The 18,950-nt window shown below is 39.9% G+C and overlaps 1 protein-coding gene and 1 long non-coding RNA gene across 4 annotated transcripts in view; one reads left to right on the forward strand and one right to left on the reverse strand.

Moving 5' to 3' along the window:
* On the forward strand, positions 1–10,962 carry LOC131129558 (uncharacterized). Its single transcript, XR_013627251.1, has 3 exons — positions 1–33; positions 9,799–9,852; positions 9,984–10,962. It is a non-coding gene; the product is annotated as an uncharacterized LOC131129558 (long non-coding RNA).
* alg6 (ALG6 alpha-1,3-glucosyltransferase) overlaps positions 9,942–18,950 on the reverse strand; it is a 20,969-nt gene continuing 11,960 nt past the window's right edge. For 2 of the 3 annotated variants that reach the window (XM_058073237.2, XM_078789971.1), the window contains exons 14-15: positions 14,078–14,284; positions 9,942–10,170 (exon numbers count right to left, since the gene is read on the reverse strand). In XM_058073237.2, the coding sequence (XP_057929220.2) occupies positions 14,087–14,284 (198 nt within the window). In that variant the 3' untranslated portion in view covers positions 9,942–10,170; positions 14,078–14,086. Of the gene's footprint in view, positions 10,171–12,517; positions 14,285–18,950 lie in introns of those variants that run through there. The other variant, XM_058073236.2, reaches the window with a different exon arrangement.

The following is an 18,950-nucleotide window of genomic DNA, read 5'->3' on the forward strand; positions in this document are numbered from 1 at the left end:
GGTAAAAGACCCCTGCAAATGGGACATGCTGATGTAAGTACAGTAAATATGTTCAGATAATATTTACCGTATTGACTCTAATATAAGACCCTCCTATTTTTCAAAGCCCGTTTGAAATAGCTTGTTCACATATTTTTGTCATCAAACCAAAGGCTGCACAGTAAAAACACAAGTATTGCATTAATTAAACCTAATGGCTTATAATTAATACTTTCATGGTCTTATATTGGGGTCCCTGATCCTGTATTGTGAGTATTGAAATGCTTCAGCTTTAAAGGTTAGCTTACCAACCAGATACCGTAAGTTGAAAGTTACTATTTTTATCAAACTGATGACAAAACCAAGGCACTGATTTACAGGCTTACAGAAAGATGCTTTTTTACGAGTTGCCATATTTCAATTGCCACACTATCCCGATGTACATAATGACATATCAGAATTTAATGACAGGAGACAAGAAATGACGGGGATTCATCCGTGGCCAAATTATGAATGATTTACTTAGCACTAAAAATAGTTATATAAGAGCCACTTAACACAAGAACCATTTCCTCAGCCAAGGCAGACATTTGGTGTCTGGCCCATCCATCAAGATAAGCATTAGTTTTTAATTTCATAGTGGGGTCAGGAATACATGTCATGAGCTCAGTTTACAGTGGTTTCATAGTGATCAGTGGTTGGTCATGTGGCGTCACGAGAAGCACTGCACTGATTTATTTGGGGAAATGTGACTAAAATGGACATGGGAGGGGCATCATAATTTAATTGAAACAGGAGTTCACAACATTCAGAGAGAGATTCTCCCGTCCCATTAAAATACTTCCATTATAAAGCGATTCAACTAAATATTTTCAATTGCTTCTTAATTTTATGTATATGACACATTCTCCGGATCTGTTGACTAATAATCTGAAAGTTCTGTTGTACTCAAAACTTACAAAAAAATTATAAAAATAACATATTTTATAGGAAATATAAAAAAAACATTCATTCATTCATTTTCTACCGCTTTTTCCTCACGAGGGACGCGGGGGTGCTGGAGCCTATCCCAGCTGTCTTTGGGTGAGAGGCGGGGTACACCCTGGACTGGTGGCCAGCCAATCACAGGGCACATATAGACAAACAACCATTCACACTCACATTCATACCTATGGACAATTTGGAGTCGGCAATTAACCTAGCATGTTTTTGGAATGTGGAAGGAAACCGGAATATATTTTATATTTATATAATATATATATATTAATATATATATATTTATATAATATAAATATTTAATATAAAAAAGCATGTACAATGTTAAATTTGTGAAAAACAGTAGCAAATAAAACCGGTAGTGATAACAGTCGTGATGATAGGACACCACATGACTTTTTCATATCGATAGCTAATCAACTTCACGTTTTATTCATTTGGCCCCATACCTATGGCCTAGCTTCTGCAAACAATCTGCACATCAATAATGACCTCCACCCCCCCCACATTTTAAGAATAGCAACCATTCTGGAGATAAGGCAGAGCTTTTTTTTTCCTTGACATATTTTTAAAAGTTGAACCAAGTATAGTTGGATGATGTCGTCATCCCAATTTGTCATTTTTGATTTGACCAGATTGGACTCTCTGCTGTCTAAATTGGAGCAATCGTTGAATGCATTCATCAGGGCCAGGGATGAGCTTGAGGAAATATTCGTAAGACAAAACCTTTCTTTGGTCTTAAATCTTCAGAATAGGCAGAACTGTCTCATCGTATTACACATGCCTTTATAAATCATTATCTCTTCAGATGATAGCTTTATTACGTAATGAATACCCACCTTTGATATGACTTTTCCTTTCACGCTGACTTGCTGAAGGACTGAGGTTTTTTTTTTTTAAGTGCCAAATACTTGCAAATTTTTCCTTTGATTTTGTGCTGCACTTTAATTTAGTATTTTAATTAGTCAGCAGAGGGCAGCAATAAACAAGAACATGTACAGTTTGCAGCAGACCTAAAAGAGGAGCTGAAGAAGCACAGGGAGTTAACACAGTACATCCTACATTTCATTGGGGATTTGTCATGCACAACCTTACTTGGAAGAATAAAAACAATAATTGACTAATCATCCATCCAATAAAAATAACTCACACTTCAGGCTCTCTCCACTTAATGCAATAATGGCTTAATGCAAGAAATGCCAAAAAGAACCAAAAAGCAAGGTAGGTGATTTTTCATATCATTCATACATTTGATAAAGCCAAAGCATATTAAAAAACACGCCTGTCCTTTGACTTTCCATGTCGTCCCAATGATGAATCTGAGGCTTTATGCCTCTTGACTCAGTGGCTTCGAGATAAACTAACAAAAACAGATTTACTAATACTGCATCAGCAGTGTTGGCTGATAAGAGGAGAAATTAAACCATTTTATTGTCTTCTCAAGGGGCATATTTATTTTGGGATTTGACAACTTCAGTGTTTCATTGTTATATGTTTTGGGTTTTTATGGAAAATTTCCCCCTTTGATTCGATTTAGTTCATTAATCTGCTTGCTTCACGTGCGACTCTCGAAAATGAGTCGTTTATGGCTACTCCACTCACATTTTGTGGTATTTAGTTTTTAAATGCCTCGCTAACATCATATGTAATTATGAATAATATAATTATGTAATATTTTCTTTACTGTGTAATTTTTCACTCTGTAAAGTCGTGGAATTGGCGTCTGTGATGTGTATTTTCTCACCAGCAATTAATACTCGTCGTTTGCAGCACTTTTCAAATGGTATTTAGTTTTTAAATGCCTCGCTAACATGATATATAATTATGAATAATATAATTGGGCAATATTTTGTTTAATAAAAAAAAACTAAATAGCATCTTTTTCCCTCCTACTACGTCACCTTGCATTGCTCCTCAAAAAGCTCCCCTCTTTTGCTGTATGTGTACGCTAGCAACCCCGCCTTCCTCCATGCAGACAAAGCAGCTATATGACTGAGAGGTCTCACTCTGTTCACAGTTGTTCTTGCATTATGAAACTTCGAGGTGCTGAACCAATGCACAGTGAACCTTCTCCTTGACTGTTGACAGACACGCATGCACACAGCAATATAAGGAGGCCGGCAAAATTATGACATAATCGATTTTCATTTGCGTATTTATTATTGTAAGGCTTTTATCCTGAGATCTCCTGCTTGGTAATAAAAAATCCTAGTTTGTATGCAGCGCTTGTTTGGTTTATTAAGTTCAGACTCAAAGCAGATGCCAGCTGGGATTGTAAGGTCACTTTGGTCTACTGTGCCTGGACTGGAATGAACTGATGCTAAGATGAGAGAAATCTTAAGTCAGCGAAAGAACGTGTGTCCAATTAATAGTTTGGACACACGTTATTCTTGCGAGAATATGAATTTGTTGTATTGATTCGCCTGTTTGTTAGCGGAATGAAGCACAGAAAATGTGAAGGACCAAAGTTAGAATTTCAAACACTGAGACTCGTGGTTTGTGTGATTTGTGGTTTAATTTTGTGTAGAATTAGACAGGCGTGCCTGAAAACACACACAGATTAAGACATGTAATTCTGCGCTGATTTTAATGACAAGCTACTGTATGCAGTTGGAACGACAAGCTAGTCAGACAGTCCTGTTATTTGTTTGTGAGCCAAGGACGAGAATCAATCAAACAGCAGAGGCCTCTGCCAAGAGCCATAGTTCCCCCATATTGTGATTCTCAGCAAAATTCATTCATTCATTTTCTACCTCTTATCCTCACGAGGGCCGCGGGGGTGCTGGAGCCTATCCCAGCTGTCTTCAGACGAGAGGCGGGGTACACCCTGGACTGGTCGGCAACCAATCACAGGGCACATATAGACAAACAACCATTCACACTCACATTCATACCTATGGACAATGGCGATCAAGTGGTTAGCGTGCAGGCCACCCAGCTAGGAGACCGAGTTCAATCCCACCCTCGGCCATCTCTGTGTGGAGTTTGTATGTTCTCCCCGTGCATGCGTGGGTTTTCTCCGGGTACTCCGGTTGTGAGTGTGAATGGTTGTTTGTCTATATGTGCCCTGTGATTACCTGGCCACCAGTCCAGGGTATACCCCGCCTCTTGCCTGAAGACAGCTGGAATAGGCTCCAGCATCCCTGTGACCTTCATGAGGATAAGCGGTAGAAAATGAATGAATTAATGAATGTGAATAACATGAGCTGCACGTGGTACGAGTGGTTAGCGCACAGGCTACACAGCTAGGAGACCTGGGTTCAATCCCACCCTCGGCCATCTCTGTGTGGAGTTTGCATGTTCTCCCCGTGCATGCGTGGGTTTTCTCTGGGTACTCCGGTTTCCTCCCACATTCCAAAAACATGCTAGGTTAATTGGCGACTCCAAATTGTCCATAGGTATGAATGTGAGTGTGAATGGTTGTTTGTCTATATGTGCCCTGTGATTGGCTGGCCACCAGTCCAGGGTATACCCCGCCTCTTGCCTGAAGACAGCTGGAATAAGCTCCAGCATCCCCGTGACCTTCATGAGGATAAGCGGTAGAAAATGAATGAATTAATGAATGTGAATAACATGAGCTGCACGTGGTACGAGTGGTTAGCGCACAGGCTACACAGCTAGGAGACCTGGGTTCAATTCCACCCTCGGCCATCTCTGTGTGGAGTTTGCATGTTCTCCCCGTGCATGCGTGGGTTTTCTCCGGGTACTCCGGTTTCCTCCCACATTCCAAAAACATGCTAGGTTAATTGGCGACTCCAAATTGTCCATAGGTATGAATGTGAGTGTGAATGGTTGTTTGTCTATATGTGCCCTGTGATTGGTTGGCGACCAGTCCAGGGTGTACCCCGCCTCTCGCCTGAAGACAGCTGGGATAGGCTCCAGCACCCCCGTGACCCTTGTGAGGAAAAGCGGTAGAAAATGAATGAATGAATGAATATTCACAAATGGTCCTGTATCGCAATGTTAAAGAATCCTTTTAAAAATTCCTGGATCCAGACGGTGATCGGTATCACCCCCAAAATGTAATCAGTCTTTCCAGATCCCATTTCCGACAATTGCTGAATATTTCATTCAAATATTTTGAACACAAACTTAACGTCCGCACTGTAAATCTATCTATCTATGCCGATGTCTGATCTTGAAAAAAAAAACTAAAGAACATCTTGTTACATCTGCTAGCTGGATTTCAGGATCAGCATGAAAACAAATGGAGTCACAAGGCTATTTGATTTCCCAAGGACTTCCCCTTGCTACTATTTCACTATTTGATTTGCTTCTCAATGCGTTGTCCTTGCCATTTAACATTTGCAACATCAATGGATGCTTGTTTGAGTAGCAAAGACAATCAAGTTTTCTGTGACCTTTGGAGAAAAACAACATTTTTCTATGGTTACACCAACACGTCAGCGAGTAGATTTCCTGGGGAAAGGATTAATTGGATTATTTTAGGCACATATTATGCCTGCAGCAAAGCAATTCTTGTGATCCAATCTTACAATGGTGAATGGTGGAAAGTGAATGGGGCTTATTGTCACAGGGCAAGCTTGTTTTCCGACAAGGTTGTTAGAAATTATATTAATTTGTTCCAGTAAGGGGTCTGAACATACATGATGCATTGTGGATCCATACCCCAGGAATGTCACATTTTTGTCACATGGTGGATCTGTGAAATTTATCAGTTTTGCATAAACCTCCTTACAACAACACACGTCACAATGTCATCGCAGATAGCAGTGAGAGAGGGCGGGGGCCTCCATGTGTTTTGAGGCACATATTTTAAGCAAACAAACGATAACTCAATAGTTGCTGGAGAGTTGGTGATGGTATCATGTGGGAAAAGCTACTTTTATGTCAAATGTTTGCAATTGATCTGTAGGCTGAATTAATTTAAAATTAGGGGGTTTAACCTGTAATACCTTTTAGGTGCATTTAAGGTGGCAGACAAGGAGTGTCATAAACTAATCTGATTTGTTAGATTTTGTCCATAGTTTATTCATTCATTTTCTACCGCTTTTCCTCACGAGGGTCGCGGGGAGGTGCTGGAGCCTTTTCCAGCCATCTTCTGGCGAGAGGCGGGGTACACCCTGGACTGGTCGCCAGCCAATCACAGGGCACATATAGACAAACAACCATTCACACTCACATTCATACCTATGGACAATTTGGAGTCGCCAATTAACCTAGCATGTTTTTGGAATGTGGGAGGAAACCGGAGTACCCGGAGAAAACCCACGCATGCACGGGGAGAACATGCAAACTCCACACAGAGATGGCCGAGGGTGGAATTGAACCCTGGTCTCCTAGCTGTGAGGCCATTTTGTCCATAGTTGACTCGTTTAATGTTTTGTTTTTTTTTATAGTTCAGCTAATTGGGATCCCTACAAATAAGCAGTTCCACTTCCAACTAGCGTGGGATCACACTCCTCAGCCTTCCTGGAAAGGTCTATTCAGGAGGTCTGGAGAGAAGGATCCACTGAATAGTTCAATCTCGTATTCAGGTGGAGCAGTGTGATTTTCGTCCTGGTCGTGGAACTGTGGGCCAGATCCACACTCGCTGGAGCAGGGGTCTCAAACACGCGGCCCGCGGGCCAAATTTGGCCCGCAGGACACTCGTTTGAGGCCCCCGCCTTGATATGAAAGTTTAATGTTAGTGCGGCCCGCGCAAGTTTGATATGGATGCTGTATGGTATCATGTACCCAGAAAAAATTATTACGTTTGATTAATGTTCATGTTAAAGGTTAAATAACTGTTAATAGTTATCATCCCTATCAGTGTGGAAGTGGTAAGTTTTTTGGCTATTTAAGTTTAAAGGAAATAACTAAGGCTACCGTTTAGGTCGCTAGCTCTCTAGTTTGCGAGTTAGCATGTGTCTCAAGACCCTGCAGTTGCGCAATATGTTGTAAATAAAAAGAGTATAAATGTGACTATAGTCGTGTTTTGTCATGTCTACAGGGCTCTAATAATGCTTTGTTCATTTTAATCTGAAAAAAATAATTTGTCTACCCACCAACTATATGTGGTTTCTTAAGTTTTTATTATTTGCCATTTTATTATTATTATATTTATTTATTACTGATTGATTTTCTTGATCTTGATTCTTGATCTTATTTTGTGTAGAAAAATATATATAAAAAGATAATTGAGAACAGTGGAATGTTTTATCAGAGCTTTTCTTGTAGAAAATCGGAACCGAAGCAAAGTTTATTCATTTTTCTGTTTTTAATAAATGCGTTTTTTTTTTGTTTTTTTGAAAACCTGTTGCGGCCCAGACCCTAGCTCCAGTGGCCCCCAGGTAAATTGAGTTTGAGACCCCTGCTCTGGAGGGTCCTTTAGGGTGCATGGGAGTCTGTACTTTTTGCAGAGGATGTGGTCCTGCCTGCTTCATCGGGCTGTGATCTATAACTCTCACTGAATCAGTTTGTAGCCGAGTGGGAAGCGGCTTTGATGAGAATCAGCATTTCCGTGTCCATGGTTCCCACCCAGAACAGGATGACAGGATGGAGTGTCATCTCCAGGACGGGGTGTGGAAGAGTTTAAGTACCTGGGGGTCTTGTTCATGAGTGAAGGAAGGATGGAACGCAAGATTGACAGACGAATTGGTATGGCATTTGCAGTGATACTGGCTTTGTGTCCAGGGCATGTCCAACGAACAGGAGGCCTTGGGGAAGACCCAGGACACGCTGGCGAGACCATGTCTATCAACTGGTCTCATCACTAAAAACAGTCTTGTTCCGATGTCTGGAGCAGAATGTGGAAGCAACGTCACACTTAGTATGCCGCCAACATTGTTTAAATTGTTTTTGTGTTGTGGTGGCACATTTTTTGTTTGAATTTCTGTTGTCGTTATACATATTTTTTGATATTATGCCCGAGTATTGTACGGTAGGCTGTTGCTCAAACATTTGATCATCAAGACTAAGCTTGTTCACCTTTCCAAATGACACAATGTACTGCGATAAATGGACCAGGCAAGTGCAGCTAACAAAATGAGTACTCCTGCCGTAAAAAGGGTGCACTGTTAAGAAGTGCTTCCAGACATTGTATAATGTTAACAAAAGTCTACAGAAGAAGTCACTTTCAGGGAACAATCAGGCTTTGAGCAGACATAAATCCTCAGGGGTGTTCCTGCATTACAAATACCGGCCGTGCCTGTATCTGCTGATGAGTACAAAATTGAAAAAGCAAGGCCCTAATAATTCTGAGGCAAGTTCCACACAGCAGCATGTATTGATTATTTGTGTGTGGTGTGAGATTTGGAAAATTCAATTAAAGGAGTTGTGCAAAGGATTCATAAATTCAGCAGCTCCTGTCCGTATGGAGACGTGGTTATGATCTAAATCAATGCAGCGCTTCACAATATATTTTCTTTGGCACATAAAAATAAATAACATTTAAACAGTTCTGCTTACTACAGAAACAAATTACGTTTTCTCTGAAGCTTTTAGTTACAGTCAAACACTAAATAGGTCTAAGGTGGTAATGTATTGCAGTTTTTCCCCATATGATCCTGTAAAAAATGAAACTTGAGAGTGACACAATGGCGTACAAGGAGACGGCTCAGCAGTGTAAAAATTGATCAGGCTGTAGATGGGGCCACAGCGGGAAAGATTTGTATGTCTGCCGTAATGGGCTGTATTAAAAAAGAATATTCCTTAAAATGTCATAAAAATGATGGGGCCGTGTCGCAGGTCGTGGGGCCGCCGCCAGCCCAAGAAGCGCAGAGACACGGCCGTATCAATCTTTGGAGGCCTCACTGACACATGCCACCTGCCCGCTGGGAGTTTTATGCTTTCTGATTGAACACGGCGTAGTAATTAAAGCAGGGAGTTGTATATCGGGCTGTTTTGGTCCAATATACAACGAACTTCGATCCGCGTGCTGGATTGCATAGTGTGCAATCTTTTCAGGTGGGATTTCTGATTTACTGAATGACATCGCATTTCATCCAAGGGTGCAAAATACACCCACCGGCTACAATATTTAGGTACACCTGCACAATCTAATAATGTGTGTCAAAAATATGCCTTTGCAGAGGTAATAATTGTTTAATGTTGTGATTAACACCGTCTACTGTCATACTGCATAAAATTGCGCCTAAAATTGGTGGGTGTTTCTCTTTTCTGAGGTTTCACTTCTATAGTTATGGCTTTCCTTTTCTTTGGCACACATAATGACGTGTGCATGCAATACATTTCATTTCCTACGGGGAAATTGCCTTGGAACTGCACCATCGGACACTATAGGCCGTTTAGTAGTGGAACAAGTATGGACTTTTCAGTTAAGATTAGTATTTAATGTGTTTGGGCAAACAAGAATATACAGTCATCCCTCATTTATCACGGTTAATTGAGCGGGTGAATTTCCGTGAAGTAGGATTCCTTATTCTGCAAACATCCAACTGATTTTCATAGACTTTCTAAACAAGGTTAAAATTATTAGAGCCCTCTAGACATGAAATAACATCCCTATAGTCGTCTTTACACATCCTATGCAATATAATAGACAAAACAAGAGTAAATAAGCCATCTAAGACATGAATAAGATCTTTGTGTGTGTAATCGAGGATTCCCTAGATGAGTGGCGGGTGGACAGGAAGCGACGTCAGGGTTCAGAGTTTGGAGTTTTAGCTTGGCATGAGTTACTGCAGCAACAGTCTTATATTTGTATGAGTCCATTTAGCCGTTATTATGATTGAAAATGCTTCTTTTGCAAAAATATACAATTTGCTTCAATGTGCATATTTTTTGACTAAACCGCAGAGTGGCGAGGGACGACTGTATATACAGTTTTCCTTTTTAACTTGTATTTATTTCTCTTTTCAGGTGCCGCGAAGAAGGCTAGCTCCTATGAATTCCTAAAGTCCATCATGAACTGAGGTACAATAAACAACTTTGCAAATAAAATTGAAGCTTTTCTGATGTATTGAAAATGTTCATCATGTTGGCTTACAAACCATCTTGAGTGCCAGACGGGTTACAATCATATTTTCTTCTGCCATATTCCCCAGGTTTTTGTTTTTTGCGAGGCATCCCCGCCGCTGACAGCTAACGGAATTGCTCTTCACCTCCCGTGAAGCACGGTGCGTATGATCCCACGGTGGTAAAACTGGAGATGGATGTGGAATCTGCGCTTGTCAGTTGCGAGGCCGAGATGTCTCGGATGCCGTCATTCGTTTGCCCAAGAAGCGCCTGCAACTTTAAGAGGCGAATCATACGTCATGTTAGCCGCGTCTATCCTTCTGTCACATTTGGATTACGCACAAAAAAAAAAAAAAACCCAATCCAGCAACTTTGTGCAAATAATGTTCTTTCCATCCGTGACTCTCATCTCATTTGTGGCTGAAACTGTGCAATCCTGTCCACCTCTGCAGTTTAACACCTTGGATAAGTAAGAGTGTGTGTGAGGGGGATCGGGAAAGGGGGGGGGGGGGTCTTACAACACAGTAGTCTCTTTATTTGGCAGTGCCTGGGAAGGCCGAGGCCTCTCACTGCACGAGTCGACCTAAGCAACAGCTGCTGTTCACAGCAACATTTCCTATTTCTGCATAAGGTGGATCGTGTAACTCTCACTTTAACGCCCTTAGAGGCCACGTGAAGGACAAAGCCAGCACAGCCGTAAACATAACTAATGTTTTCATCCAGCCGTTCAAGCGTTCCAATTTGATTTCACTGCTTCCAAAGTCAAACTGTCGGTCCTGATTAGAGGAAGGAACCCGAGTTCCACACCAAGACTTCCCTTGAGCTCCCATTAGTGCAAAGTTTCAACGAGGATACAGGAAGTACTCAGTGTACCAGTACGATAATCCTAACGGAATTGAGATGCAGTATCCTAAGTAGCAGTTGACCTTGTTACTGTGGTAACAAATATTTACCTTTGATCAAAGTCTCAAAATGTTGAATGACGGAGCTACTCCCACCATAGGTACATGATGAAGCATTTATTCCATCGTTATTCCACCGTTTAAGCATGATTTTAATGTTTATCTTTTTTTTGATAGACTCAAATAAATATATGCTCATTTGTTCAAGTCATTCATTGACTTATTTCCCAATATTTTAACTGAATTTGAATGGGAGGGTAACAGTGGTGTAGTCCAAGGCTGTCCTTTTTTAAGCTATACATGCTAATATATGCTACTCATTAAGGGGAGAACAACAAAACTAAAATATGTTTTAGGCACATGTATTTATTAATTGAAAAAAATTGTCCTTACAATTTATTATTTAAATACTTGCACCCTATCCTTTTCCAGAAAAGTTCCGATACTTTGTCGTAAACGTCTTCAACTTTAATGCAGAACGTCAGAACCGCCTTCTTATCAGTAAATGTGTAAATTCAGCCATTTGTACTTGAGAAAATGTTAAAAACAATTGGAATCATACAGAAAATACTTATATAATACGGCTCAATGGACAAATTATTATGTTATTACTATGTTATTACATGATTTTAATGTTATTGGTATTACTTTTTTGTAATCGTTAAAGCCTCTGCTGTTCGGTAAGCGGAATTCCACAAAGCGTTTGTGAATGCTGGGGCCCATTTTGTTATGTATCAAGACAAACTTCCTCCTCAGCCTGTGGAAGGTCATGAGGGGGCTGGAGCCAAAAGCAGCTGACATAGGGTGAAGAGGTGGGGACGCCCTGGGTGGGTCACCAGTCAATCTCAGGTCTGACAAGGCAGGCAAATTGCTGGTGGGTGGCAATGTGACTGGTAGTAGGACTTTATTATTTTTTTTTTTTTAGGTGATGTTAAAGACGTTTTAGCCTAAAATAAGCCAACAAAAACGATGCCACAATGCAGGAAGCATTCAAAAATTACTACTGGGCTTATTTTTTTCTGTAGACGTGTGTGAATAGGGTAACCTATTTAAGAACTAACGCAGATCCAATATATAACTTGTGCCATGCCAGGTAGAATTTTTCATTTCATTGGATCTCAATAGACCAAAAACACAACTTGAAGCAATAAAAGTCTTCCATAATGACAAACACAAATCTGAAAGCGAAAACAAGCTTGTTCACAACAGTTATTAAATGGATTTTGTCACCAAAGAAAAAAAAATAAGTCTGATCTTGGGTTCCCATGTGGAGGGAGCCATTATTAGCCACAGGCTCCCACTCTGTGATGCTGCAGCAGCCCTCACTGACCCGCTAACATTTATAGTTCTAATGGCTTTTTTTATGCCTATGTCATTAACTCCCAGAGAGATTGGAGAGCGAAATTGCTTGTACCTTTTTCTGTGGTATTTCAACTTTATAGCATTATGCTCAGATATGTCACCTTCCATCATCTCTTTTTAAAGGGCCTGTCCTGTCATCGGTTTGGAAATGAAATGCGGAAGAACACTGTGGTATCAAGAACTTGAAATGAATTTTTAATAAGGGTGCGTAAAAAGCTTAGTCGATGTAATTTGCCTCTAATTATTGTCTCTGTCTCTGCCGGAAAAGTCAGGAGAGGTTTAGCAAAATGACAAATAAAACTGCTTAGAATGATATAATTTTAACAAGGTAATATAATAAAGCTAGCGCCCACTCTGGGTCGTTGGCAAACTTTTATTTTGTTTTTAGAAAATCATTTTGTACAAAATAACTTGCTTGATGCTGGATATGTAAAAAATACAGTGGAAAAATACAATTAAAAAAAAGCTGAGCACCATCTATTTAGTCACATTAATTATATGACCAGTTAATCTCAGCAGTGGTTCCCACATAGACAGTAGGAGGCCAGCAAACTACGTTACATTTACATGGTACATGTTTTCATTTTTTACTATTATTATTTGGGTTATTATTTTAGAGCAGGGGTCATTTGTTATTGTGGAAGAAAAGTGGAAAAAAATAGAGTAAAAAAATATGTTGATACAATGACACACAAAAAAGTGGCACCCTGCGTCCTTTGATTTCACTGGTCTACAAGCAAAATGATTCCCGAATATTTTTTCATGGTTTGGTCACTAATAAAGAAAAAAAAAAATAAGTCAGAAGTGCAGATTGCTATCGTTTCCAAGATACAGTATTGGGTCAAATTAGGATATTAATGCAAAATAAGCTAAAAACAGTAGTTTATGAGAACGTACAGCGTGTATGGAATCCATCTATGCTTGCTGGAATGTGGTCAGGGATGAACCTGCTGCTGAGTATTACAGACAAGCCAAAAAGCATCGTTCAGATACCGAATAAAGGGAACTTTGTTGTTAAGTGATACTTTAGCTTGTTTTTCCACCAGATATTCCATCACCTGATGTCTTAAAGGGGAACTGATCTATGTGTGAAACATTAACACATTTCTTTCCCTTTTTTGTGCATTATAACGTGAGAAAACAAGTTAATATGAGATAGCTAAAATGTACATCATTGGGTCACAGCTACTTTGACGCCAGCAGCTATTTCCTGTATGTTAACAGAGCAACAGCGGTATTGTTATTGTAGCAGCTAACATGGAGTACTAGTATATTTATGCCGGAGTATCACAACGTCTCGCTATAGGCGTTGTGAGTGACGTCTCAGCGTAGCGAAGTAGCGTTAGTTCCGATCAACAGGTCTCTGAAATCAATGCGCCTTGGAAAGACATTAAGGTAATATTTTAAATCATGAAAATACGGCAAGATACTGTAAGTATTACACGTTATCATCAGTGTATATCAAATGATAAAACGTTAGAGGGCTTCATAGTCGAAATAGTTGTCTCCAAATGACGTGCATTGTTAGCTAGCTCAATTTAACTTGTTTTCTCTGTTATTATGTACAGAAAAGGGAAAGAAATATGTATTGGTGTTTCACATACGGATTGTGAATAACAAGCAAAGTTTTGTAAAAAGAAAAGTGCAGTTCCCCTTTAAGATATTGCTGCTTTATTTCTTGACTTAAAAACATCCACATTTTTTTTATTTTTTAGCAAAAAGCTAAATCTATTGTATAAACAGATGTAATTCTGATGTACATAAAATGACATCATATAAAGATTGTGATTGATGGGCAAAATTTTCTTTAAAAAAAATAAACAGTAATTTGGTTTGTACTGACAGTGAGCTATAGGTTTCATCATAGTGATGGCTGAATCAATGGCAAGTCCAAATGTGTGTGTGTGTGTGTGTATTACCTGCTGGAATTATTTGTTCTTCTTATGGCTTCTTCTGCTTGGTAACGTGCTGAACTGTACGATGTTGAAGTAGATAAATGTTCCCAAGAAATGCACAAAAGCAAAAGTAGACACCACGACAGAAAACAAGTCGGGCAGATGAGGTGGCGGGTCGAATGTCACGCTGGCAACGCTCAAACAGGCCATGGCTGTGATGCTGATGTAGAACTACAACACAAACAGAGAGGCTGTCGTCACGTTTAAGTGCGATTGGAAACCAAGGGTCACAGAGTTGGTTGACAACAACAAAATCATGCAGTGTATCTGAAATACAAAGACAAGCCTTTTAAACTCATGTCTACGCTAGTTATTTGGTTATTTTGGATGACAGAATTATTTTCACGCCCCCCCCCGTTCTGAAATACTACTACGATTATATATATTTACAGTGCTAATCTGTACTGTACAGACTGAACTTGAAACCAGCAAAATGGAGAGCTGTGAAGCATACCAGTATATTCAAGAGTCAAACTGTATGCTGAGTACAACAAATTCATACATGTTGGCAGGTCTACACTAGTACTGAAAGTCCTCCCTGCCTTGGACACCACCCTTTGACAGTTCTCCGTGCCCTCCGGTAGGACCCGCCCCACAATTTGAGAAGCAGTGAGCTAAGGCAAAGTAGCGGCATATTCTAAAAATTTAATTTAACACACAAGAAAACCTTTAAAAATCAACAGTTATTTTACAAAAATTAAGTAAAAATATTGAGAAAAAGTGCCATAATCTAACAAGAAAAACTCCAAATTGTACAAGAATAATATTGTAATGCTATGAAGAAAATATTAATAAAACAAAATAAAGTTGTACATTTTGGATATTATGTGGTGGGACCAGCAATGTTATTTGGTCTAGAGACCACTGAGTGCCACTGAGGAAAAGACAGGAAGCAGAACTGGACATAGCAGCGATGAGGATGCTGAGGTCCTCATTGGGAGTGACCAGGATGGATAGGATCAGGAACGAGTACATCAGAGGGACATTACATGTTAGAGGCCTTGGAGATAAAGTCAGAGAGGCCAGACTGAGATGGTTGGGACATGTCCAGAGGTGAGATAGTGAATATATTGGTAGAAAGATGCTGCGTTTAGAGCTGCCAGGTAGGAGGCGTAGAGGAAGACCAAAGAGGAGGTTTATGGATGTAGTGAAGGAGGACAGTTGGTGTGAGAGAGACAGATGCGGAAGACAGGGTTGGAAGGAGGAGATTGTTTTGCTGTGGCGACCCCTGAGGGGAAAAGTCGAAAGAGAAAGATGATGATTTTGGAAATTATTTTGGGGAAAACCCTGGAATAAAGTCAGAACATTATGGGACTAAAATCCTAATTACCAGATACAAGATATCAATGTAGTCCTTGCATCCTTTCACTTTTCAATCTCCAAGTTGAAAGAGTTTTTAGCTAACAATGCATATCAGAGTAAAAAACAATCCATTACATCTAATGATCTGCCTGAAGAGATCAGACACAAAACTGCGGTGAGGTTACTTAAAAAGGTACTTTTTCATAATGCTAGAACAGTAACACCGTATGTGGTTCTTCAGCCTGTTCATGACCACCAAATGTGAGAAAAATCGATTATATTCTCCGCTTCTTGGTTGCCCTCAGAAGAGCCTCTTAAACAGTTGGTTTTCAAGTCATGAAGTGAAAAACCTCCATCCTCATGGACACGATGCAGCCTTTGATCCACCCTTAGTGAGATGGACAGGCCTGTGAATACACACCCTTGATAGAAGAAAAAGTGACAACCATCCCATAGCTTTACAAGCATAAAACAACTCAAAGTGCATATAAACACCAATATTGGAATCCAGTCATTTAATTTCTACAATGTTGCATTGCTCCTCAAAAGGCTAGACTTTTCTGCAGTCTGTATACGAGTGGCCCAACCTCCACCCACTGAGACTGTATGACACACAAAAGGGCTCACTCCGTTCATGCTATTATTCTACGGAACAAACGTCCCAACGTGCTGAAACCAATGCTCAGTGTGAACAACAGATTAATTAAAATGTTATTTTTTTTCTATGGGAAAACTTGGGTTTCTAAATGGATTGTTGACGGGAGTTTTTCAAAAAATGCATAAGAAAAGTGGAAGGGGCATCAGAATGCTTTTTGAATGCATTGCATAGCTATGACACATTCATTTGATCTCCATATCTTTCCATGTGACAGATCTCATTAATAAGTAGACTGCCGGAATGTCATGGATGTGTTTAATTTTTGTCCAATGTCTCATGGTTCTCACAAATGCTGGCTCTGTGAATGTTCTGGTTAAAAGATGCTATTTCTGCACAACAACAAAAAAATCTGTCTGCAGATGAAATTGATGCTTTTGCACATGAATGTTAGCATTAGGTGGATCAAAACAGAACAAGGCGTTTTTATTCTTAATAGGGCCTGCGTTTAAAAAAAAGACAGCTATGAGATTATACTGTGATGAGGCATGATTGTCTATTAAACTGCATTATTTAATTATATATATTTTATGTATGATTCAAATGGTTTTTCATATTTTCTTCATAAAAAAATCAATGAATTTTTACATTCTGAGTGCACTCAGTGAGTTGGATCATAGCGCCTGCCAGTTTGTGTTTGTCAACTTCTTCTTCTTTCTCTTTCGGCTTTCCCCTTCAGGGGTCGCCACAGCAAATCAATCTCCTCCACCCAACCCTGTTTTCTGCATCTGTCTCTCTCACACCAACTACCCTCATGTCCTCCTTCACTACATCCATAAACCTCCTCTTTGGTCTTCCTCTACGCCTCCTACCTGGCAGCTCTAAACGCAGCATCCTTCTACCAATATATTCACTATCTCTCATGCCCCAACCATCTCAGTCTGGCCTCTCTGACTTTATCTCCAAGGCCTCTAACATGTAATGTCCCTCTGATGTACTTGTTCCTGATCCTATCCATCCTGGTCACTCCCAATGAGAACCTCAGCATCCTCATCTCTGCTATGTCCAGTTCTGCTTCCTGTCTTTTCCTCAGTGGCACTCAGTGGTCTCTAGACCAAATAACATTGCTGGTCCCACCACATAATATCCAAAACTTTATCTTGTTTTATTATTTTTCTTCATAGCATTACAATATTATTCTTGTAAAATTTTGAGTTTTTCTTGTTAGATTATGACATTTTTTCCTCATATTTTTACTTTATTTTTGTAAAATTACTGTTGATTTTTAAAGTTTTTTTTTGTGTGTGTTAAATTAAATTTTTAGAATATGCCGCTACTTTGCCTTAGCTCACCGCTTCTCAAATAGTGGGGCGCGTCCTACCGGAGGGCACGGAGAACCGGTAGAGGGTGGTGTCCAAGGCAGGCAGGACTTTCAGTACTAGTGTAGACCTGCCAACATGTATGAATTTGTTGTACTCAGCATACAGTTTGACTCTTGAATATACTGGTATGCTTCACAGCTCTCCATTTTGCTGGTTTCAAGTAACTCCCAATGAGAATCTCAGCATCCTCAACCTCCAGTTATGCTTCCGGTCTTTTCCTCAGTGACACTGTCACTAGACCAAAGTTTGTGTTTGTCAACATGTCCAATAATGATACATGACACACCCAACTTCCGGGCCATTCTATTTGAAATTCTTTAGTAAAATGCAAAAAAAGGCAGCCCATTTTTTCCAAGTGAGATAACCAAATTATTAGAAACAGTTCTACCTATGAATAAAAAATCATTTGTTTGTTATTACCCCACAGGGAGCCGATGTAAATTGCGTCTGTGTGTGTATATAAAGAAAGATCATGTGCCACTCTGAGCTGTGCTGTTTGGGGAATGAAAGCTGCTGCCAAACCAAGAATTATTTATCGCTTATTTAAGTTTCCAAAGTGTCTGGACAGGCTGCAGTGCCAGGCTCGTAGCAGAAGGGGCATTGGTAGGGTGTCAGAGATTAAGAGAAGGTGTCTTTTTATAGCGTGTGTCATTAACACACGTTTGCCTAGATATATTTATTTACACAAGCAGCATAAATAGCGAGCGCCGCTGATGGCGATAGGGTTTCATGGGTTTGGGCTGGCAGGGCGGCTGTGGGCACAAGGTGTTTCCTCTGTCGTACTTACTGATTTATCTATGGGTCATAAAGCTTAAATAGACGGAGAAATGATCTCACTTTCACCATCAGCTGTTTGCGTCACTGGTGGTAAATTAAATTATAGCTCCGTTTGATAAATGATAGTCACAATACAACTGTTAGTTTTTGGCCAAGGGCATTTTATAAGAGCTCGGCATGCATCTTTTCCCATGCATTTTTTTTTTTTAACAGTCCCACACAATTTAGTTTGGGGTTTTTTCCTCCCCGCTCTCCTCTTGTTGTTCCCCTTGGTCCCCCTCCTTCATCCTGTCCCGTATACCCCTTGTCTCACTGTATATAATGTTGTATATGTATGGACAGATGACAAGTAAATCTGAAATTTCCCCCTGTGGGACTAATAAAGGCATATCTCGCTGTCTCTCTGTAAAAGCAACCAGTAGGTCAAAAAGCATGGATCCGTGTAGCGTGCAGGAGATAACGCATTCGGGCATGCACACGCATGCATATACACAGTTTACTTCCAAATGTGAAAATTGTGAATAGTCGTGGTGTTTATATTTGTAAATAAATTGAGGTTTTCATGTAAGACAACCATTTTTGTGTCATTTAGGTTGTGGCATAGTTCTTTGGATATTTTGGCTAAATTTATGTCAAAGTGAAAGTTACGCTTGATTACAGAAAGCTGTTTTCTGCCTTTTTTTTTTTTGTTGGGAGCTGTTATTTCCCGAAAACTTACTTATGTTCTACTGCTGGTTACTAAAGAACAGAAAAGGGCAGAAACAAACTGAAAGTTGGTATG

Source organism: Doryrhamphus excisus, linkage group LG4 (assembly GCF_037039965.1).
Source record: "Doryrhamphus excisus strain RoL-2023G ecotype Guam linkage group LG4, RoL_Dexc_Guam_v1.1, whole genome shotgun sequence".
Classification (NCBI taxonomy): domain Eukaryota; kingdom Metazoa; phylum Chordata; class Actinopteri; order Syngnathiformes; family Syngnathidae; genus Doryrhamphus; species Doryrhamphus excisus.